General features: G+C 40.8%; 1 protein-coding gene across 2 annotated transcripts; it reads right to left on the reverse strand.

Moving 5' to 3' along the window:
• Nucleotides 1–344: 344 nt before the first annotated feature.
• On the reverse strand, nucleotides 345–24,516 carry TKT (transketolase). Of its 2 annotated transcripts, none has more exons than XM_065642417.1 (14): nucleotides 24,294–24,516; nucleotides 19,032–19,149; nucleotides 17,120–17,233; nucleotides 16,357–16,454; nucleotides 14,543–14,734; nucleotides 13,591–13,709; nucleotides 11,839–12,032; nucleotides 11,097–11,261; nucleotides 9,675–9,831; nucleotides 6,207–6,337; nucleotides 4,900–4,983; nucleotides 4,629–4,722; nucleotides 2,799–2,921; nucleotides 345–634 (listed from the first exon to the last, which is right to left on the reverse strand). In XM_065642417.1, the coding sequence occupies exons 1-14, from the start codon at nucleotides 24,398–24,400 to the stop codon at nucleotides 447–449; spliced, it is 1,884 nt and encodes a 627-aa protein (XP_065498489.1). In that variant the 5' UTR covers nucleotides 24,401–24,516; the 3' UTR covers nucleotides 345–446. The 2 variants fall into 2 exon arrangements, with proteins under 2 accessions (XP_065498489.1, XP_065498490.1); XM_065642418.1 differs by lacking the exon at nucleotides 24,294–24,516 and adding an exon at nucleotides 20,969–21,003.
• Between the last annotated feature and the right edge of the window lie 492 nt (nucleotides 24,517–25,008).

Raw genomic sequence — 25,008 nt, forward strand, 5'->3', positions numbered from 1 at the left:
ATGCTCTGGTTCTGGTCTCATGTGTCACCTTTGCTGCAGCATTGGCCAAGCACTCAAAAATATGATTCCGGTTCCTATGAGAGCTTCAATCTCGTTAAATGAGCTCGTGCTCACTGAGCTACCACCCTCCAACTCCAGCAACTCCCTCCTGACCCACCACCCATTCCCGTAGCTCTGCTGGGCCTCCACCTCCCCTGCTTGGTTCCCCAGGACCTGGTACGTCTCCTTCAACATTATCTAGCATATGGGGTGCAGCAAGGGAAGAACTCTGTTTTCACCAAACTCCCTTCAGGACAGGATTAAAAAGAGAAGAGATTAAAAACCAGAAGGTTTTTTAAGCTGGTATTTTTATTAGAACTCTCTACATAAAGCACCTTTGCCTGCCTTAAACTTAGAGTACTTCTCTGAACACTGCTTTTCTGTAACACAGCACAAGATGCTTCAAGCTACTCCGCATTTCTTGATTTGGACACTGCCACCTTAACCGCTTGCACAATGGCATCTTTATCAATGCCAAACATCTTCAGGAGCTCAGCTGACTTCCCGCTGCGTGGTACATGAGACACAGCCAAGCGATTGACTGTGATACCAGGCTCGCCCACTACTGCAGCGCACACCGCCTCTCCAATGCCACCTATGGAAAAAGAAGTCAAACATGACATACATCTGCATGCTTTCACAGGCAACATAGAGATCGCATGTATATCTGATCCAAAGGTCCATGCAAGTTAAATCCTCAATTTACATGCTTACAAGAAACAATCACAATATATGTCTGAACTTGCCTATTTGTGAAACAAAAACAATTCCCTGTTTCAGAGGCACTCTGATGACAGCCAGCCTGATATTTCCAAAGTACTTACAAACTGACAGTGAGAACCACATATCTCTAAAGAGCACAGAACTGTCAGGCAGCCCTCACCACTTCTGCATCAGCCACCAAAGGTCAGGTTTAAAAGTATGTTTAGACTGAGGAGTATTTACAAAGGTACTTAAAGTGCTGAAAGTCTTAATTCCCACCAAACTCAACAGCTTTTAAGAGCTCCATCTCTTCACAATGCCTATAAATGCCGCTAGGCACCTCTCTGTTATGTAAAACATTCACAGCCTTTGCTTAGAGCTCAGCTCAGAGGGAACCACTATCAGTCACAGCGACAAAGGATGAAAGGGGGAACTGTGCAGTGGCAGGAGCGGCACTGGAAGCAGGAGTACTAGGGAACAAGAAAACACAACACTAGTGTCAAGAGCAGGTACTCTAAGATCTGGTAGGAAAGACACCCTGGTGCTGCACTTCAGGTAGGGTGTCTCCAGGAACACAGGGCTTTCCACAGCTCCGGGCATGGTGTAGTTTAACCTGCCATACTTGGCCTCCAGCCAGAGGAGCCTCCATGGATGCAGTTTTAAGATCAGCCTGATGCACGCTTGCAATGCGATAAGGCTTGTGATGTGTGTACACTTGACCTTCCTTGATTGCATCACACACAGAAAGCTGTGCCAGTGTAAATCGCATGTTCATCACCTTAGAGTGTGATGATTTTGGCATCTTGCAAATCTACAGTAAAATATTTGTCCAGAGCTGAAAGACCATCTAGAAAATGATGAGGCACAGTGATGCTATCGCCGTTCATAGTCTGGAACAGAAGTAGGGTGTAACCAGCACTTATGATAACACCAGCTCACTTCAGACACTTGGAAAGAGTGATAATATCTACTAACTTCTATTAGTAGATATCTACAACATCTAATGCCATAGGTCATAGCTGCCTCTCTGCTAATTTTTCCATCTCCTCCAAAAGCAACAAGCCTGACATGCAATTCACAACAGCTGCTCTCTTTTTACGTATGGTCTCACCTTCACAGCACATATTTGTACAGCCAAGCCTCTAAAAACCTGTGCAAACAAGACATGTCAGAGAGTGAGCGGCAGCACATTATGGAGTGAACTATAGTTGGCGGCTGGTCACGAGTGGTGTTCCCCAGGGCTCAGTACTGGAGCCAGTTCTGTTTAATCTCTTTATCAATGATGTGGACGAAGGGATTGAGCGCAGCCTCAGTAAGTTTGCAGATGACACCAAGCTGTGTGGGAGTGTTGATCTACTGGAGGGCAGGAAGGCCATACAGAGAGATCTGGACTGGCTGGATCAATGAGCCAAGGCCAACTGTATGAGGTTCAACAAGGCCAAGTGCTGGATCCTGCACCTGAGTGTTGATCAACAGCCGGCTGAACATAAGCCAGCATGTGCCCAGGTGGCCAAAAAGGCCAACAGCATCCTGGCTTGTATCAGCAATAGTGTGGCCAGCAGGACCAGGGTAGTGATTGTCCCCCTGTACTCACCACTGGTGAGGCCACACCTCGAATTCAAGCAACCTGGAACCTAGCTTTTGGACACAGGAAGAACTTAAGACACCTGTACAGCAATAGTCTGGTTTGCAATTTAACAAACTGGAGAGAAGCTGCTGTAAAGCCATTCTGAGACCATTCCATGCAGAATCACTGCACCACAGCAGGAATTTACAGTCTCACTGGGAACAAATGAATCAAGATTTCACTTGGACCAAGCACGCGAAAGGGCACACAAGGCCAAGTTAATCAGAAAAGCAGTCCTGATTAACCCATTATTTTAAGAAACCTTCAACCCTCAGTACGATAACAGCAATGAAAAAGGCTAAAACCACTCTTAGCTTTATCTGAATGACAGCATCAGGTCCCACTCTTCTCTCTCAGGTCAGGAGCAGCTGTGGGCTTCCATCTCCTGAGGAATAACTGTGTGGGCTATGACCTCCTGGACCCAGCTCACCTTCATGGTAATGGTCCTCAACAGTGATGATTCTGCCTTTGGTTGCTCTTGCATTTTCAAGTATTGTCTTCTTATCCAGAGGCTTTATAGTGAAGGGATCAATCACACGGATGAAGATTTTTTCTGCAGAAATAGAATGAAATGATTTGCAATGTGAATTCGGAGAAGGCAAGACAACAGAAGTGGTACAGGCAGCCCCTGCGATCTTTCAGAGCCATTATGAAAACTGCCCACACTCACTCCCTGGTATTTGTACTTACGGCTTGTCTACCACAGAACCCAATCAACTCTGATTTTTTAATGTATTCTCTTCTTCATGCACCTTGTGACACAGCAATATCTACCCATTCCATTGACACAACTTGAGGCAGAAAAGCCTTGGATAAGCGGCTCAAGGTCATCTGGAGTACCCGTCAGTGAACGAGTAATCCAAATGGCGGCATCACAGCTAAGAGCAAAATCTATTCACCAAGAAATCCTTTCTTATTCAGACTGTCAATCACAATTTCTTTCCCAGACCTTTATTTTACCTTCAAGTTTATTGTCAAGTCAAACACAATTTCCTCCCGCTTCTTTGATCTGCATGCATTCTGAATTCTTCACTCCAGGCTGCCCACCTGCCAGGTGTGCCTGTTTGAACTGCCCCAGCCCTGACCGTGGTACCCTTAAGGTTGGCATCAAAACCAGAATTTGACTTGTCATCACAAGGCAGATTCAGATTGCTTACTAAAGTTTTGTACAAATGGCAATTGTTTATAAAGAACAGCAAACTACATAAGGTTTGTCAGATCTTGGCTAGCGGAACATTGAGTCAACTCTTACCATACATAAAGAAGCCCTCTGTTATGTTAACAGTTTTGTGACTGAAGGCTCTTTAGTGGCCAACACAATTCAGGTATGAGACACTGTCTCTGCATCAAGGGATTGTATCTCCATAGCTGGTTGTTCACTCTTCAAGATGAGCAGATCATTGCAAAGCATGGTAAATGCAATAAGAAATAACAATAGTTCTGAAATCACAACTTTTTAAATATCCTAAGTCTGATGGCTCATAAAGTTGAGGTCACGGTGAGGTGAAGGTTGTCATAAACTATTTGTCGACCTAGATACAGCACTCAAATCTACCAATAAACCACAGGCAGCATTCATTAGGCATAGACTACAGACTCACAGATGGATTTTCGATGGTTTATTTCTCTTCATATTTCATTGAAGGATTTTTACCTTTGCTGTGAGATGTCAGTACATTTGAGCACTATCATAGGATTACCACCTCCCATGCCAGTTAAAAGTTGATACTTTCATTCAAATCCACCAAGGTAGGAGCGAACCATTCCTACAGGAAGGCACTACAGCATCATGCGGGACCACACGCCGCGCTGGGGCTCCGCTGACAAGCTGGATTTCGTGAACTGGTCCCAGCCTGATGACACTTCCTTGTGCTGATACCCCAGCCTGCCCAGACAACGTGCCTGGGAAGGATCACTCCTGCAGATCACTCCTGCTTCTTACACACTCCCTCTAGGATTCTGTCTGCAGGGCACTTTCAGATGGATTAGCAATTAATTCTAAGGAGACTTTGATTTGATCAGTTTGGCAATTTTCATGGCTACTAATGCTGCTAAGCTAACTAAACCTACTCAATTAGGCAAGATTGGCACATATATCCTATGTTGCACTAAATCAGTTTAACAGGTGACCATCTGTCTGTAACATTTTAATTACTGTTTACCAGTACCATGGGTGAGCAGTTAGGCTGAGTGGTATTGATTTCTTTGCGTATTAAACTATAAAAAGAGGAAAAAAAACCCCAAATCATAAGATAATCACCTTTTCTCAGCTGCTCTGCTGCAGCCAGAGCCTCATGCAGAGTGACTCCTGCTCCAATCACAGTCACTTGGTCATCTTTACTCTTCAGAACCACCTGCAAAAAGGTTTCCATGTATTTTTAACATCAAATCTTATTGACATTTCTAAAATTTCTAGAGATTTTATTAAAAAGATCAAATCTTTGGCACTGGAATGCTTTAGAGAGAAAGGGGCTTTTACAGGAGGGACTTTGTATATTTTTTCTGATTCTATTTATCTGGGCAATATTTACCTTTGCCTGTCCAATATGGAAGTCCTCATTGTTGTTGTAAATGACAGGATTTTCAGGACGACTAGTTCTTATGAAACAAATGCCCTGTTTCCGAAGTAAACATGTTATAAGTTACAAAACCAGAAAGGTGTTGACATTCCAGTTTGTAAATCCTATGAAAAAAATACAGCAAAACAACTCTTCTATTTGTCTGGTTTTCACTCTTCTGTGTTACCTCTGGTTCTACTGAATAAACTCCCCCCTCTCCAGTTCCCCTTAGTCCTTTTTCACTAGTTGGTTGTTTCAGACATTACAATACAGTTAACCTCTTCTTAGAGCACATTAGTAACTTACAAATTTTTTTTCTGATTCCAAGATTTTTATTTCTCTTTTTTTTTTCTCTTGTGGAAATGGAGAATCCTACTCCCATTAATTAGACTCACAGAACTTTGCCATACATGTGCAAACTTTACTTGAGCAACTTTAAAGTAGAAGAAGAAATGCTCAGCTGAAAGCGAGGAAATATGCTTTCCATCAGTTAATCTTCAGATGCTCTTCCAAAAGAAGTAACAAACCAGTACTTAAATCTAATCTCTCCCGCATGCTACCTTACACTCCTTTCCCGTTCCTTTCCCACATCTTTTTTTCACAAACCATTCATCACATTTGCTACATACCAAATTTCAACACTTTTTCACTTAAAAGCTGTACTAGCAAGACTGAAATTTTTCAGATTATTTGCTCCTTTCTCAAGGTAAATTTCTGTGGCAGCCAAAAGAAGTACCAATAAAAGAGATGATCTGACCTAATGCTACCAATGACATTTGACTAAATGTCAAATTAGCTGAAGGTAAGAGAGATCAGAAGCTCTGTCACAGTCATGCGGGAAGTCTTAGTTGTCTTCAGCCTCAGTTCAATTTGACTGCAATCCCTCACTGGCAACAGAGCTGCAAAAGATGACCAGTGAGACCGGCAGCTAATATAAGCACTAGCTCTCAGTAACTCCAAAAGATGTAGACTGTAAGTTTGCTAAAGACCAACAAGAGAGTTGCATTTGCCCTTATTTCTGAGCCAATTTAGACCCAAGCTGCAATCGCTGTGCAATCATTCACATCTCCTGAAATCTGGCCCACAGCACACCAGACTGTTCATTCTGCACTAGCCTGGAGAGAACGTCTGTAACCTTTCCATGCAAAGAAAACATCCCACTGCCATGCTGGAGCCTTTGATAGGATTTATGTGGTAGAGACGTGCAAGAAACATGCCAGAAGCAACAAAAGAAGTAAAAAAAAAAAAGTTTTCTGGCTCAGAAATACTGTGATGCAAACCTTGGTGTTGGCAGCTATTTCTACTGCTTTTTCCGTGGCTACAGCATCGCTGGGGTAAAACACGGTGGCATTGGGAACAGCCCGGAACATGGACAGATCCTCCAGTCCCATCTGAGATGGCCCATCCTCACCTAAAATAATTTAACCAGGGTTACAAAAGAGTAAGTGCACATTTTTGACAATCACTCAATACAGCAGTGAGGTTCAATGTAAACTAAAAAAAAAAAAAAAAGAAAGTATGTAATCAGGCACACACAGGACATGCAAGTCTACCTGCTTGAGAAAAGAATCATCTTCTCCTTAAACTTGGAACCATCTTAACAGTAAATAAAGATAGAAAGAGACTAAAAAGAAAGAGAACTGGGGTTAAAAAGAAAAAATAGAAAATAATATATAACAATAAAACAACACAAAGGAAGACAACTAAAGTAGGAAGGGTACAGATACAGAAAGAGGGTCACAAAATACCTGAGCATCTTCAGATTTACACGTACTAAGGCTGCACAAGCAAAACTTATACTTGTCAATAGTGTTTCTCTAGATTTAAACTGCTGGAAATGTGAAGGGAGAATTGTGTGTGCGTGTTTCATTAGAAATGGAGAGTACTTGGTACAACTACTCTCACATTCTTCGGCTGAGTTCAAGATTAAATGAAGCGTATGTATTTTTCAATACTATGAAAAGTCTTTTAAAGAGCAACAGGACATCCACATTGTTAATTTAACAACTCAAGCTCCTTATGGCATAAACTGCAGATCTGTAAACAGAATCATTAGCCAGAACATGTGCTGGATGCCATGATTTTCCATAAAGAAACAACCACCGCAACACCCCCCGCCCCCAATGACCTTATGTAAGGGCGCTTTGGGAATGGCACCGTTCCAAACCAACCATGCAACGAGTTCTGAGCCCCGTCGTGTCACAGCCCGCAGAGCAGAAGCGGGCAATAAACCTTCCCACATGCACCCACTACCTGTTACTCAAGAAGGACGAGTTCACGAGAAAGGAGGAGAGTATTTTCATAAGAGCAGCACAAAACTCTGAAGAACTTTAAACATGTTAAAGAAATCAATCATTGAACTCTGCCACTATACATTACTAACAAAGTAACCATGAATCAGGGAAAGAGCATCTCGGCCTTCAGTCGTGACATGAAAAAAATGCTCAACATCACAGTTTCTAAATCTGTTTGCACTCTGATGAAGTGAGTGGGATCTCAGTGAGCATTTTCCTTTCCTAAAATGCACCCAAATAATGTATACAAGGAAGAAAAGTGAAATGATGAAGAAAAATTAACAAGTACCTGAATCAGAATGTTACCCAAGGTAAAGAGAGTACTCATGTTTTTCTTGCTTTTGCTAACCTGGTGCCAATAATACCACCATTCAGAGTTTGTACCAGTAGTTTACAGACCAGCACTACGTTGAGTTCAGCCCCAAGTGCATCTTTATGAGAATCCTGATTTATGTGGTTTTAAAGTAACACAGATCAAAACAGAGTAATTTTCAATTACATCTGCAAAATCTACATTTATATCTTAATAAAAAATGTGAGTGCTTAATATGAATGGTATTAAATGTCTAGAATATAAAACTGGTTGTCTGAACAACTGATATTTCTATTTGACACATGTACACTATGATTTCTTCCCCTATATGTTAGTTTGGAAAAGGCAGATTTTCCATTTTTATCTCATGACCTTGAAAAAACATTTAATGTTTCATCAGATGTTTTGGTCCATCAGCAACTATTGGTCTAGGAGTGAACTTAGAAAAGTTCAGAAGGTCACTGTAATAGTTATTTCTCCTAAATTTAATGGGTCCAAATTTCAGTGCAGCAGAAGCCCAGGTCCACCTACAACTGCATAAAACTTCAATTTTCACCACAGATCCAGTTAGGATTCTGAATTCCATGCAGGCCCAAAGTTCTAACAGGAAGTACACTTAATTCATACCCTTCCATTTAAAATTGAATTTTGTTAACTGCTAAAGGATTTCTCTGAAATTGGTTGCAAAACTTTGGCTTCAAATTCTTTTTTTGAAAATCAGAGTTGAGGCCTGAATTAGATTTGTAAATCAAACAACTTCATAAATCTAAGTATGCACTTCAAAATCACAGCTCCCAGCAGAACATTTCAGGTGCTGAAAATTGAAACTTGGAAGTGTAGTTCTAGGAGACAATTCAGGTAGCCCAAAGCAGTTTTATCTTCTTAAATGAGCAAAGACCAAAGCTAATTGGCTTTCGTACCAACACCCTTTGCTGCTTGCTAAAAGACTTAAACTGGATTGAGCTGGACTACGATGAGGTGGGATGACTGATTTTAAAAACAAAAGAGGCTTGTAACAGAATCCCTCCCTTAATGACATACACAAGCCATAATCTGCTATACTCTACTTAGAGCCTCCCCTACTAAAGCACACTCTATACCTCAGCTTGAGGTTCTGGATGAGACTACACATGTTCATGAAGCATCTGTAAATCTTTACCAATATTACAGGCCAAACTATTTTGCTTCAAACAAAAAACTCCAACCCTCCTCCAAACCATACTGCTAGCCAAAACTATTAAATGAACTGAAAAACTGACATATGCAAAGAGCCTTAATTTACTACCCGTCAGCTTGCCCTCCCTTTCTTTTCCCCTATAAATACCAAGTAGTTTTTCAAGCATGAATGTCTACTGGCATTTTCCTTCTTGGTATGCAAGTCTGCTCCTGTTTTCAAGGGTGATATCTATGCATTTCATTAAAAAAACAAAACTCCCTTCCTCCCTCAAATCAAAACAAAACCCCAATATGATCTGACATGTACCAAACAGGATGGGAAGCAAAGACCAGAGAAGTTACTGCCGGTTTCCCAAATTACATAACAGCTTCACAGTTCCTGTTTCATTACTGCTTTGAGGGTTTGTATTTTTTTAATCAACACACTAACTGCTCCAGCAGTGAGAAATACTGAGATAAATTGAAGCAATTATTTCAAATTGGTGATCTTCAAAGGAATAATAAAACAAAAATGTTTATCCCTTGTAAAGTGTTTTTGAGATTGGTGAACAAGAGCGAAAATAATATGATTAGTTTCTCATTTTAGGGACTGGAAAACAGAGGTACATTAAGCACACAACTATTCTCATCACAGCGGATGTCAACTGCAAAGATGGAATCTCAACCCCTCATTTCAGTCCCTTGATATTGCTCTATGCCTGTAAAGTAGAAAAGCTTGCTGGGAAAAGTCAAAAAAGGAAAAAAAAAGCAGATAAGCTGAAGGTTTTAAATCTTTCTCATTCTTTCTAAATACATGTCTGATAAAAGTGAATTGCAAATATGACTTCTTCCTATTGAAGTTGTCACTGCTGCACCATCACAGCTATGTTAATGACTGTCTCCACAAGGCATTACCAGTTTGACTGCTAGACACTTATCACTAAAAGGATAAAAACTGCTGATAAAGAAGCCAAGGCTGCCCTTACCAATAGAAACACCGCAGTGTGACCCACAGAGATTGATGTTACTCTCGGAGATGGCAGCCATTCGGATCTGATCAAACGCCCGTGTGAAGAAGGTAGCAAAGGTGCTGGCAAAAGCAACAGTTCTGTCACGAGTGGCACAACCAACTGCGATGCTCACCTGAAAAGAGGGAGATTGTACAGGAACAGTGAATGCCTCATTTATCAATTTTTTCCAAGAGACTATCTGTAGGACTTCCTACCATAAAACCTTAGCAAGGAGCTCCCAATTAAGATTAAAAAAAATCTATGTCCAGTCCTACTCCTAATTTTAGGCTTTTCCAAAAAAGAAAGGAGGCAACTCACTCTCTCCATATCTATCCTCCATCATCTCTGCTCCTCGCCTCAACTGCGAGCTGTTATTGTCGATCCTTGCTGGCAGCTTCTTTTCTTCAACTGCTCCAGGCAGCCATTCACGGAGTTTTAAGACTTATCCCCTTCCTTATTTCTTTTCCTAGATCAAGGCTTACACTTTCAGTCCCAAGGACATGGTTTTACTATCTCAGAAAACAAAAATTATCATTGCTAAGTGGGAATGGATTTACCTGTGTTATTTGGACTGATGTTTGCTAAAAGGGCCCTTCTTCAAGCACGGTGGAAATTAGAACAAGGTCCTTATATTGTTTATTGCTACAATTACCCCATACATTTATTTTACACAGAAACCGGCCTGCTCTTCATGGCAAAGTTCTCCTAAGTCAATGTAAATCCAAAATGCCTGACTCAAGCCTGTGAAACTGCCCTACTATAAAATTTGCAAGAGACACTCCATGGGTTCTTTGGTTATAAGTCATTAAAGACTACAACAAATTTCTGCCTGATTTTCTCTTTAATTTCATTTGCTTCAGTGAACCCATACAGGTGGCAACTGAAGACTCAGTCAAACAGATGAGTTAGACTTGTTTGAGTCCTTTCTGTACAAATGCTATCAGGCTAAATTTATTAACTGTTTCTCTGTCCTCATCTTTATAGCCCAGTCTAGTGTAGAACTCACTGTCACATCGTGACACTCCATCTCCTGTGAACTAAAAAAACCTTTAAAAGTCTTTTCAGAGCTAAAACTCTACAAATCACACTGTAGAAAATATTGCTGTTGTTTACATGCTGCCATGTCCTTGTGCTCTGCTGAAACACAGACAATATGATCACAAAAATAAAAAAAGAGGAGGACTTAGGAAAGAATTATTAGAAGCCTATTGTATCGTATCTATAAGCTTTTGCCATAGCCTAGGTTTTGCCCTAGGAAGTGAGCAAGTTAAACTAAATATCTACGAATAGGACGTGTGAAAAGCAATTATTAAAACCCCACTCTGAAGACTCAAGACTGGATGGTCTCAGATCCTGCTGTGTAATACTAGTAATTCATAAATCCAAGAGACCAGTTACCATGTTCTGTTCAGCAATGTAGCATTCAATGTAGCGACTGGGATGTTCTTTCTTAAAAAGCTCTGAGAAGGTGGAGTTCTTTGTGTCTCCATCCAAAGCAATCACTCGATCATTAGCATGGCCCAGTTTTGCAAGTGCAACACCATAAGCTTTGCGGGTAGCCCACTAGGAAAAGAAAAATACAGCAGTACTGTTACAACTTATGTTAATTTTTTTTTCCAATGAGTGCATATACATACAATTAAAAAAGAACAAAAAACAAACACACAACCAAAAACATTTTAAATGTTAGTGGTATCGAAAATACGTAGGAGAACAGTGACATACAGAAGAATAAACAAAAAAAACCCAAAATACAGTGAAGCATCAGGACACACAGATCAGCAACTCCCTAAAAATCCAACTAGAGGATTTTGAAAACCTTGGTTTCCAGTCATGGAAATTCACTGAACCTCCTGTAGTTTCTTTACTTTTAAATATACATAAAATAGTTTGGGTAACTGATAATGATCATGAAATGAAGAAGAGTGATTTGGGTCTTTACATTTTAATATATCCTTTCAATATCCCATGAGTTGAATGTCTGTGTGTCACATCACAGAGGGAGGTGTTTACTAGGATACTCAAAATAGGAGAAAAGAGGTGGGTAGCTGAAATCATGACAAGGGATAACACAAACCCTCCTGCCACCCATTAAACAGTCTCACACTTTGAAGATATCTGACAGTGAAAAAGAGAGTACCTTTTCTCCCACTTTGTAAGTTGGTGGAGATGGCATCTTGATGTTTCTGATGTTTACTACAGGTGCATCTTCTTCCGGGAGGGCTGGAGAAAGCTTTTTCTTAGTTTGGATTTTGTCATCTATTTCCTGAATGACTTGTTCAGCCATGTTCTTTGGAAGGGGCTTTCCATGCCAGCTTTCCTTGTCTTCAACACCTGCGTATTTAAAATTACGTTACAAATAAGAAAAATAAAAAAGTATTTTTAGCTGAAGATTTTACCCAGGTAAAAGTGTATCATTTCCACTGTAAACAATTACAATGGTAATCAATTGCATTAAGACAGCCATGTTTAAATACGGAAGATAAATAGTCAAATCCCATATATTCCAAACTAGTGATGAAATTCCAGCACCTTCTACTGAAATTGTTTTTAAATTGGCCTGGTCCGTAAGCGCAGCAAGATGTAAACAGTAAATCAGTGTGAACAGTTAACATATAATTTCAGCAGTTAGGCCTAAATAAACAAACTCAGCTAAGTTTCAAACAACAGTTAACCAAGCTGTCTAATTCAAACAAGACCTGAAGTTTTACAGCTTTATTTTAATAGCTTCTGATGATTCTTTATCTTTGTGCATCCGGCACTAACAGCAAATTACCTCGCTGGCTGGTATGCTGCTTTTCACTGAGTAAGTCACCAAGAATAATAATTTTTTTCTTGCTTACTCAATGAAAAGGAATGAAGATATTCACTCCTGTTATTAATGCTATTATCCATTCTATGGATGCAGTTCTCAGTAGCCGGCACACATCTCACTTGCAAGAACAAATTTGACTTTATTAACACTAACACTGTTGAGAAGCATGAAGAGTTTGAAAGACTTTCTGCGTGCCATTGCTCAAATGTGTAGGTACACATTTGTCCCCTTGACAATGACATTTAGGTAAGTTTCATACCACGTGAAAACTACAAGGGATTTTAGAGGCACCATGAACTCCAAAATTCAAAAATCATGCTGACCTATGAAATTATTTCTATGGACCACTGTATCCTGTATCTAAATGAATTACACATCAGATCATATGAAATCACCTGTAGTATGACCAGGTAGCTTATACACCACATCTCAAGCAGCTTTGTCAAAACTGTAAATGCAGCATTCCCCCTTGTTTTCTGTGCATTTATACTGCCTGGCTGGTAACAAGCAGACCCAGTTATCTGCAATACAAGGAGCACGGAGCTTCTGTCACAGTTACTCGCTTCTCTGTCTCAGAGTAGCCTCTGTGAGTCTAAGGATCAAGAGCAAGCCAAGAAGGCTGCCCCTTTTGCTAGGGCAATTTTCAAGACCAAGTGTATGGTCCAATGTTCCCCCATCTCTGGTCATCTTCTAGACTAAAAAAGACTTTTTAAAAGAGTAACAACTCAAGTACAGCTGATGGCAGAGGAAAACCTGCTCTGCGACTGGGGATCTGTAAAAGCCTCGTCAACATGGAAGCGCATCTGGCTGGATAATGTGAAGAATAACGTGAAGATCAGAGAGCCACATCTCTGCCTGCTTCCAAAGGAGCATCAGTGTAATGTCCTCCATAAGAAAAGGCAACAAAGGAAAAAAAAACAATAAGGTGAAATTCTGAGTTTTCAGATTGTATGGTATTATGATCAAGTCAAAAAGCTGACAGGATATCAACCTTTATCTAATGTATTAAATGTTACACTTTGTATTTTTGTAATTATTGCATTTTTACAGTAGCACAAGTAAGAGATGTTTTATTACCTGATATGCCTTTGCCTTTAAAGGTCTTTGCAATGATAGCCGTTGGCTGATGTTTGGCCTGGCCAAAGGCTTTGCAAAGTTCCTCCACGCTGTGTCCATCCACGATGATAGCATGCCAGCTGAGAACACAAACACATCAACTGTTTGTACAGGAGTTTAGCATGTGACACTCTCAGGTAGTTTGCAATAACAATAACAAATACTAACTTCATGCCAATGCAGTGTCTTTAAGAGAACCAAAGTATGCCAGAAACATGAACTAGCATTTGAGATCATAAAATATCATAGTCCCTTTTTTATAAAGCAAAATGAGTAACAGAGGGAATAACAGCTACTAGCAAAATTCACAGCCCACAGATAACTAAGTTATCCTAGATTTCTTCAGACATAGTATCCATTTTTAATCAAAAGAGCAAATCAAACATCTAGAAATCAATTTTAAAACTGACAGTTAAAGTTGACTAAAATAATAAAACTGCTCCATCATAATTTGCATGGCTGCTATTGCATCTGACAGATTTCTAGTCGTGGATTGTTCCACCTACATAGAAATGTACATTTCTAAACTAAATGAAAGCTAATACACAAAGAATTCTCTTAAGAGTAATGGCTTCCATGCCCTTTTTTCTGACCTACTTGCTATGACTGTACATTTGGTCATACAAACAGTTTTAAAATCTGTATATAATGTGATAGAAACTACTTTAAGATCCTCTGACAAATTTATCTGAGTAAGCAGTCCTTTCATTTTTCCTTAAAACAAAAAAATTCTGCAACTTTTAATATTCATGCTGTACAAATAAAGACAACCAATATTTGGCATTAAGAAAGACCATCTTTCTTGGAAATGGTATCCTTTAAGAGCCGAAAACTGATTTTAAAAATTCTGAAAAGTAATCAAAACACACAGTTTCAAACAGGAGACTATACCGAACTTCTTCCAACCACATACCCAAAGGCTTCACAGCGTTTCTGGTAGATCTCGACATGATGCTGCAGAGGAGCAGGGTCACTTTGTCCAAGACGGTTAACATCAAATATAGCAACGAGATTATCAAGTTTGTAAAACCCAGCAAAAGCCATGGCCTCCCAAACAGAGCCTTCAGATAACTCTCCATCTCCAAGCAGACAATACACTCTATAGCTAGAAGAACAAATAAATAAATAAATTTTTATGTGTAAGCACAATTAAATCAAAAGCAAAATCCCTTTAACAATTCAGAGTGACAATTCGATGCTTTTTCTATGCCAAACTCAACTCCCATTGCTCAACACATTGACCTCAGACAACCTTACATAACCTTAGACAAATTAAATTATAATACTTTGGAGCTGTTAAAATGAAAAAATAAGAGGATAAATACTGTACTCCTTTTCAAACCTTTGCCTCAAAAAATATCAGGTCTTAGGCCTCCTATTGCAAGGCTTGAATGAACAGGCCCATTAAACACTGTCACTGTGACTCAGCAGGATCACTAACAATGCAGGAACGGTGACTGTCTGCTTCCTCATTCCAACCATCTACTCCCTGGAAAGGTGGCCAACTAATTTCAGGGAACTATAAACTGGGGATGAACTCAACTACAGATTAAAGCATGTTGCATAAGCAAATTCAGAATTCAGGAAAAAAATAACTATCATGATATGACTTTGTAGTCTGCTTCTCCAGACACCAAAGCTTTTTATTTAAAAACTCAGCAGGAGTACTGCCTGATCTCTGTGGGATTCAGCCATTGTATTTATTTTCTATTATCACTCTCTTTTTTTTTTCAATGACAAAGCTTTATAAGTGTTTAAGATTAAAAAAGAATAGTAAATTAGCCTTCCAATATATAATTTTAAAACAAAATAACCAAGATGGCTTTTAGTAATTTTATTAGACATTAAGCTATAACAGACTTTTGACCTGAATCCCACCTGCCTTCTGCTAAATCTGAACTCCTGAGCTGCTCTCAGTACTGCACACAAGACCACCTTTTTCTTCTGCCACGTAAGCATTTGTTAGATTTTTTCCACACGTAGTATCTGCTAAACTCAATTAAAATCAGCAAGTCATCTTTCACAGAAATTATTTCAAGCCATTGAAGTGTAGGACACATTAACTGGGCAGCCTATGCTCAAATGTACTAGAACTGTCACATAAAATATATCAACTGCATCAGGCTGTTTTCCTCCTCACACAGATTTGCCTTTAGACATCTACTTTTCTTGCCCACAAAACAAATGGCAGAAGCAGTCATTTTTGTCTCTATGGAGTCGAGTGCCTTTCTGATTACATTTTGAAGCCCTGCTTCACGATTCAATGGTGCTATTACTGACCATAACAGTCCCTTATCTAGATACGTGTTGTCCATTATTTGTCACCTGACTCGGAACAGATGCGTCTCTAGTTTGCGTGTCCTCCTAAGGGGACACATACAAGTCTCAACATGGCTCTCAATTAGTCTCTGGAAATTAGAGGCTGTTCCAAGAACTTATTGTCTTCTCTGTGCAGGAACATGACCTTGCAATGTTGTCAGGTCACAAAAGAACACACATATGTACTAATTCTTGCTAATCTTTAAATCCTTGGTAGTTTCACTGGTGATGGCTTTGTAATTATCAGGCTAGTAATCTATCATTTGAAACCTGAATTTGAAATTAGATTTGAGAATGAAGAATAGAATAAAGGAGGGTTTTTCTCCTGATTGAGATAAGAATATAACTTATTTTCCTAAGATCTTCCCATTGAATACCTATAATCATGAAATATGAAGATGGAATTACCTGGCTCTGTCAAAGAATTTCCCAGTGTATGCCATTCCACATGCAGCACCAAGACCCTGACCAAGGGATCCAGTAGCCACATCGGTGAATACTTGTCTCTGAGAATAAAAAGGCAACAATTATTTTAGAGTTAAAAACCAGAAGAACTATATTCCAGTGGTAGGAGATGGTTCAGCATACATCAAAATTCAACTTCTCAGCCATAACAACATAGTGCAAGTCCCTCCAAATCTTGCCCTGTTCCCCTTCTTTCCCTGCAATGCAGGTACCTCAGTGTTCGGTGTCACAAGCTAACTAGGCTCTGACAGGGAATGGTACCTAAGGCCCAGGAATTTCTCAGCTACACCTTGGATGGCAACACTTAAGAACTGACGATTTTGTGTAAAAAAGAATCAACTGAAACAACTAGCTGGGAATGGAAAGCCCAATGAGGTGACCAAACTGGACGTAAACTCTTGAAATACCGCAAAGCTTCCTAAAGGTTAAGAAAAGCCATGCTGGAACATTAAATAAACCTTTTTAAAATGGAAAATATTGACATACAGGGCTGTAGAGGCATTTTACTACAACAATAAACGTCATTTTCACATGATCATTCAAACACAGACATTGATTCAGAAGTGAAGCCATAAATATCATCATCCTTCATATAAGTCTCTATCTTTCCCTGTACTGTAGCTGGAAACCAAGAACTGCTGCAAAATACAGGCATTTCTTGTTTTACAGAAAACATCATCTTATATCAAAGGTTATGAGCACTCACTGGTACTGGATGTCCTTCTAAGACAGAATCAATTTTCCTCAGGTTCAACAATTCTGCATCTTGTAGAAAGCCAGCTTCTGCCCAAACAGAATATAAAATTGGTGCTGCGTGACCCTAGAGAGAAACATACATTTTAAGCAAATCACAAGTTTCACAATATCCTAGTGACAAGGCAAAATTCTACAAAGCTGATGAACCCTGGAATCAGGTTCTTATGTCCACTAAAAAGGGACTGAGTTATAAAACACTTTTACAACGCAATGCTGATGCTTGTTGTCAAGATCCCCATGTCCTTGCTTAAGGCACCCCAGATGACTATGGTTCAGACAGAAAGACTCTTGAGGGCTATATTTAGGATGTCCTCAAGACAATCAACATGGAAGAGTAAGAATGTCTCAGCCATCCAGGTCCAATTTCAAAAAGTAGTTTTGGTATCCAAATAAACCACCTTGATTCAATTTGCTTGGGTACCAGTTTCAAGAACAGAGCACTGTTAACTAAAGCAGTAAGCAGATGGATGAGCAATATAACTTCTTCAATATATATGCATTCAAGGTAAGATACAGTGAGTGACAACAGGCAAAATTTTAAGCTTGATACTCTTAGATCCTTGCAGACAGGTCCAACTGAGCAACTGCAAAGTAGTGGTCATCTTCCACCCATGGAGTCAGTAGGAGTCAAAAAAGGCATGCAGAGGTTTGAAGCCATTTAGGAACTCTGGGCAGAAACTCTGAGTAATTAGAGAGGTAAAGCAGCGACTCTTACTGCTTTACCATCTCAGCATTTGAAACACTAATGGCCAGTCCAGATTGTGGTTTTATGCGTTTTCTGAACCACAGTGGCTTAGAAGTAGTATTGACTTTCATATCATACTGGCACAGTGGGAATGCAAACTGCCCATCACTCCACCATAACTATTTCATATAATGCTGCCTGAAAAGCTGACAGTAATTAGTGCACATTGTGACGTGACTGCAGGCGTAACAGCATGGCTGCATTTAACAAGTAGAGCACCAAAGCTAACTGTGAGTTACTCATTAGAAAACTGGTTATGCCAAAATAAACCAGATGTTAATAGTTTTTGATAGATTTTATCAACAATATAATAACAATTATTATTTAATACTAGAACAACTTAACAGTGAAGTTAAGACTAATCAAGACCCATCATACAGACACTTTTTGATTATTTTTTGAGTGTCCTGGTTTTGGCTGGGACAGACTTAATTTTCTTCCTAGTAGCTGGTTTAGTGCTGTGTTTTGGATTTACTATGAGAATAATGTTGGTTACACACTGATGTTTTAGTTGTTGCCAAGTAGCGCTCATACTAAGGCAAGAACTTTTCAGCTTCCCATGCTCTGTCAGTGAGGGGGGGCACAAGAAGCTGGGAGGGGACACAGCCAGGACAGCTGTCTCGAGGAATATTCCATATCATATATTATGCTCAGTATATAAAGTGGGGGGAGTTGGCTGGGGGGATGCCGTGTAGGGAGGGGCAACCACTGCTTGGGAACCGGCTGGGTCTTGGTCAACGGGTGGTGAACAACTGCACTGTGTATCACTTGTTTTACATTATTGTCCCTTTCTGTCCTATTAAACTGCCTTTATCTTAACCCCCAAGGCTTACCTTTTTTTCCAATTCTCTCCCCCATCCCACTCTGGGGGGAGTGAGTGAATGGCTGCGCATGGGTGTTTAGCTGCCTGCCAGGTTAAGCCACAACACTGAGTTATGCTACAACTTAACCAGCCTTTATTTGTCTTTCTGAAGCAGACAAATTCCAAGCCCTCAAATGTTTCCAATAGACTTCTTTGCAGATGCAAGCATAAGTATGCATAAGTCAAGAAAGACAAATCAATTTAACTTACAGACAGACAGCTCTTTATAGCACAGCATAACAGTTATGAATTTACCTTTGAAAGAACAAACCGGTCGTTGCTGGCGTTTCTGGGATCTTGCACTTTGTACCTCATGGTATGGAAAAACAGCACAGACATAATCTCTGCTGCGCTGCAACATGATGTAGGGTGGCTACAAGTCAAGACAGACCCAAGATTACCACTTCTCATTATTGTTTGCTCAGGACCATATATTTAAAATACCACTTTACCAGTCCCCTACTCATCAGCATTAAAATACACAGTCTAAGTGCTTTTGATAACCCATCCCATGTACCATTACCCCAATGCCAATTAGTTGTACTTTGAAACAAAGGGAGCCTTCTTATCTAGTTAAAGTGGATGTTAAAAGACAGACCCTGGTGACAGCTCAAGGACACATCTTTTAGAGCTCTCTGTTCTCCATGCCAAGGAGTGAAATTCGTGACTGCGAAGCACAGGAAGTCGTCTGATGCTGTGCCTGAAATCATCCTCCTGCTGATGGCAGAATTTCACACTGATGCAGAGGATACAAAGCTTTCCACAGTACTCTGGGCTACTCACTGAGCGGAGGAATTAAAAACGTGGCGTCATGACTTGTTCAGACCCCGTTGCACAGGCAGGGACTGGCAACCCAAGATTAACTTTTGCAGAAAGTTCTTGAACTCTTAGAACTGGGTAACGTAAGTACCATTTTATTTTACCATGTTAGAGCTGCTAGAACTAGAATCCTGATTTCTAAAGAAGGAATTAAATAATACAATTCTTGTATTTCATCTTCTGCTGAAACTAGACACAGAAACTGTCTCCAGTAAACACCCAGATACACATTGCAAAATCCTAATTTGCTTAATTTTTGGCTAAGAGAGGAACCAACATTTCCTACATTTACATTTATATTAGTTTGAAATATTGAACCAGTTGAGTTATCAAATATTTATAAGTATCTGGGATAGTCTCTCCCACTGGACTATCTGGGATGACTTTCGCAACAATTTTCAACAGCAGTACAAATTAATACTTCAACTATAACCTGCCTTAGAAATATACAGGCCCATTTCAGAAGCAACTATGCCATATAGTATCAACAAGCCAATAAAAAGTTACATGAAAAGGCTCATTTTCAAGTGCAAATATTGAATTATTCCAAGACAAGGTATATGTTTCATTTCAAGTGTAATAGAAGGGCATACAATTGCTTTTATTTATCTGAATTACTGTAAATTAAATTATGATCAGTGTAGCTCTTATGCACCTTGACGGGATGGCACTACTTGACTACTTGGGTGTATCAGCCTTGGCTTTTCACTTGCAATAAAGCTCAAAAGGGGTAAAGAGGCTCTTAGAAAACCTTTACTGAGTGCAGAAAGTAGCATTTTTCAGATTTTACTGGTGTAAACAGGATCGTTCTTTATATCAATGGTTGCTACTGAAGTACAGGAAAGTGAATGATGAACAGTAAGACGATTACGGCTGCAGAAACCTGCACCAGCTTTGAAAACAACTGGCAGTCCCACCTCGCTTTCTCTTCTACCAACATTTATTTTCAGTCTTCAACACAATACTCTTAAAATATTTAACCCTACCGGTAAAAAAGGACAAATTTACTATGAAAGTGTCACATTTTGTTTCCCACATGTACATTTACCATGCATGTTAGGATTAGACAACACTTTCACACTAGAACTTCAATCATAATATTCCATTCTGGTTGTAATAAACCTTCCCTCCCAACATCCCCAACAGTGCTGTAATAAGAGAATAAAAACATGCAAAACACTAGCAACATATGAATTATGGTTAGTGTCCATCCCTTAGTAAGTACTCACACAGAGGGAACCAAAAGAATTAGCTTTAAATCATGGTTCAAACATATTAGTAAATATTTATATATTTGAGTTAATCAATAAGCCTTACATGCTTGTTTAAAGCTTTCATTCCTGTAATTTTATTAACTTTATACTTAACCATACTTCTATGAATTCCTGGTCTTGGTAAAAAAAGTTTTAAACAACCTAAAATGGTAGCGTGTGGAAATAAAAAAAAAAAAAGGTAAAAATTTTAATAAATTACCTACAAATTGGAACAAAACAAATTTCTTATTAAAACTACAGGTTAATTAAATTACTTCCTACTAACAGAAATTACCCAAAATTTAAATATGTATCGGACACCAGAAAACATTCTAAAAATCAACCACACAATGTTCTTTATATATAGCCATCTTAACTACCTCTACTGGTCTTCTATTAGCTCACATTTTTCTAACAAGTCCTGTTAAAAGAACTCCTTGTTAAGCCTAACAAAGTCTATTTAGAGTACTTGTACATGGAGAGAAAACAACCTACAAGCAAGTCATAACCACTGTTCTCACACACAAATCTTTCACATTTTGTTCCTGACTGACGATCAACCTAGAACTTGGTGGTCATGGTCTGATCAACACGCTTCTCTGCCAGAGAAATACAGCCCTTCAGTAGGAAATCAAACCAAAGCCCATTAGAACACTGAAATCCTGGATTCACACAAATCAAGAGTAAAATAATTACTTCAACATAGTTTTTTGTGGGTTTGTTTGGTTGGTTTATTACTCTGCATCAATTTATATTAGCTACATCTACACATATCCACACATTTTACCTAAAAAGAATAGTGGCGTAATGTTAAATGGAATACTGAATGAAAGACAAAAGCTAAAAAATTGAAGAAGAAAATAATCTGCAACGAGTGATCAAACCACATGTTATGAAACTTAACTGCCTCTTAAGAAACTCTCTCAGCTTCCACTTTTAAGAATCTACCCATCTAATTCTAGGAAGCCAGGCACTGTTTCAAAACTGCAGAAATTTATCATGAGCTACAAGAGACTCTACTGGTTTTGATGAAAATGTCTGCACTACTTATCTAAAAGAAAAACTTCTTCCACACCCAAAAGCAAGTATGTTCAATCTTTACAACTAAATCAAATTTTTCCCCACCTAAGGCATTTTAAGCACAAATTTATTTTTCCAGTTCACTGAATTTTTCCACTACAGCTGGAAAGTCCTCGAAGTGACACGTTTGAACATCTTCAGGATCAGACGACCCGATCTTTTAGCTCTTGTCCAGACAAAGGCTGTACTTTCTTTAACAAACGTTAGTACAGGTAAAGACTGCAAGAGCCGGCGTGTCAGATCTACCAGAGAACCACTTGCATTGCAAAATATACCACAGTTTACAGAAATTACTTCCTTGACAGAAGTAGGCAGGTCCTGTTATGTTTGAAGTGGTTTTATTGCAAGTATTTCCTTCAGTTTTACAAACTACACCTTTAATAAATACAAATTTCCTTAACAAAGTCAATGCAAGCATGACAGGTTTTTTATTAACTGTAATATTCTATTTAACTTGCATTCAAACATCTTTCTACATTCTTAGTGTATCCTAGCAATTGAAGCAAAGCTTACTGCCTCATCCAGATTTTGGAAAACACATTGATAACACATAGCTGTTTTAGAAATGTATATGATTTGCCTAACACTGCAAAAGACTCTGAACGTCTTTTCCTTTCAGGCACACTACTAGACCACCGTCTTGGTAACCAAATCTAATTAATTATGAAAATATATGACAGAATCTTCCCTCCAGAGCCCATCTTTCATAATCTGCTCATTCAGGTTGTGTAATAATTTCAGACTCTATACAACTGCAGTGCTAGAATAATCTAGCAATTAATGAAATGCAAGATGTATTGTATCATGTATGATCCAGGAATCAAAAGCTCGAGTAAAACTACTTTTATTGTTCCTTCATCAGTATGGGGAGAATGGTTTTTACTGTTGAATTTCATGGACCACAGAAGAGAAGCAAAGGCTGGAGCAAAACCCTTATTCTTTAACAGCACACCAGACAAAATAGAGAATTTTATCTGTAGATAAGACAACTGATACCATACAGCTCTGCGGCCTGCTTAAAATACATACTAGAAGCTCAAGACTGAAGCCCAAGCTCTACTAAGTAGATTTAGCACAATTTTTCTTGCCTACAATTTCACACAGGCTTGTGTAATGCTGCCTGTACATTGTAGCTTGGAAACAAATTAAGAATTAAAAGAGCAGTTGTTGGGTATCCTGTACTTCTCCCTCCAGACTGGATCAAACAAGCCTTGGCTTTGTAAAAACCACCTCCTATTGTTCCCTGTGTCCCAACATTCCATTTTACAAGGAGAACCAAAGCAGCGTTTTCATTTGCTGAATGCAAAAGGAACGAGTAAAGGTCGGTTTCTGTGCGTTTTGAGAAAGAGCCATGTAAGTAAGGCAGCCCATGTCAGACAGACGTGGGTGGAAAGTGTAAGGCAATTCAAACGAGAAGTTTTAAATATTTTACACACCACCTTTCTCCACACAAACCTCAGTGTCCAAAGTATTCCTTCAATTTTTTTTTTTAACAGCACAGTCAATTTCAAAGAGGTTCAAAGGAGGAAATTGCAAAAAGATCGGACACGTTAAAAAAAAAGGCCAGCACTCTATATGGAAGCACTCAAATGTATTATTGAAGCAGAAAAATGGCTTTAATTTTACATGAGTAAAAGCAGATTGTTTGCAGAGATTTTTTTTCCATAGGTAAAGCACGATCAAAGGCAGGATAACCCTGGAATCTGCACACATCAGAGCCTACACTAAATCCTGTCCAGAGGCCTGAATAAACTGCCCAGCTGAGACCGCGGGCATTTCACAGATAATCCCACTTGGGCTCACTTGAAATTCTGTGCAGAATTAGTTCCAACTGACGGGCACGAAATGAAAAAGAAAACCCTTGTGCCTCAGGCACAAATTCTTTGGTTTTCAGTCCTGCATCAACTTAGCATTCCCGGCCTCTCTCCGCAGCCACAACACCCGCCGGGTCCGGGGCCCGGGCGGCTCTGCCCGCGGGACCCCGCGCCGCGCCCGCGGCCGCCATTGCCGCAGGGGCACCTCCACATGGAGCAGCCCCGGGTGTCGGGGCACAGGGGATTTGGCCGTGACCCCCGCGCTCCCCATCCCGCGCAGCGCACGTCCCGCCTCCCGCACGGGTGGGCGCCCGGTGTTCTGCACAACGGCAACGGACCGCGGGGGAACTCTGCCCTCGGGCGGCGCCGGTGTGTCCCCCGGCAGCAGCTAACGGGTGAGGGAGCCGGCGCAGCCCCTCCCGGCACCACCCGCCTCGGCCTCGCCGCTCAACGGATGCGCGGCCCGGGATGCGGGAGCGCGAATCGCCGGAGGGGCAGCGCGGGGCCGGTGTGCGGCCAGGGCCGGGGCGCAGCCCGCCGGCCTCACTCACCCGGACCCGGCCGCGCTCGTGGCCTTGATGGAGCTGATGCGGAGCCGGTTGGCCGTGTCCTTCAGCGCCTGCAGGGTCTGCTGGTCGGGCTTGTGGTAATCTTCCATAGGGGCGAGACGGGAGGGCCGCGGCGGCAGCGCGGCTCGGGCGGCGGTGGCACCTGGGCTGGGCAGGGACGGCGGCGCTCCGCAGGGCTGTGGGCAGCACGCCTCAGCCGGGCCGTGCGGGCGGCGCGGAGAGATGGGGAGAGAGAGCGGGGCCGCCCCGCGCTCCGCCTCCCGCCTGCGCCGGGCCTGACCGCGCGCAGCGCCGCCGCAGGAGGGGCGGGCCCGGCCACCGGCTCCCCCTGCAGGCGCGCGGAGGCGGCGCTGGGCGCCCGCCCTCGGCCGCGCGCAGGCGCCATTTCCTCCGCCGCCCGGCAGCCGCTGGGGGGGGACGCGGCGGCGCCTCGGCCGTGGGGCTGGAAGGGGCTCTTGCCTCACGTTTTTCCACCAGTCGAACCCTGTTCGGTGCGATGGCAGAGGGTTTCCACCTCAGGCTTGTTCCTGTCTGTAACAGAATGTCACTGCACACCCCGTCTCCTAACAGCAACCTTGTTCCTCTACAGAGTCAGGAGAAACATCAACAGGATTACCCTGTGATGCTCCCTTTCAAGAAATTATTCATGTTTGTATACCATATGTGTAAAAATTTGACAAATACAGAGACATCTGCA

Source organism: Caloenas nicobarica, chromosome 11 (genome assembly GCF_036013445.1).
Source record: "Caloenas nicobarica isolate bCalNic1 chromosome 11, bCalNic1.hap1, whole genome shotgun sequence".
NCBI classification, from domain to species: domain Eukaryota; kingdom Metazoa; phylum Chordata; class Aves; order Columbiformes; family Columbidae; genus Caloenas; species Caloenas nicobarica.

Excerpts from the sequence above, each read along its gene's own strand:
- TKT (XM_065642417.1), bottom strand. The coding sequence starts at position 24,400 with ATGGAAGATTACCACAAGCCCGACCAGCAGACCCTGCAGGCGCTGAAG. Across the intron at positions 4,984-6,206 it reads AAATAGCTGCCAACACCAAG|GGCATTTGTTTCATAAGAAC; the intron begins GTTTGCATCACA and ends CTTCGGAAACAG. Across the intron at positions 2,922-4,628 it reads AGCAGAGCAGCTGAGAAAAG|AAAAAATCTTCATCCGTGTG; the intron begins GTGATTATCTTA and ends CTATTTCTGCAG.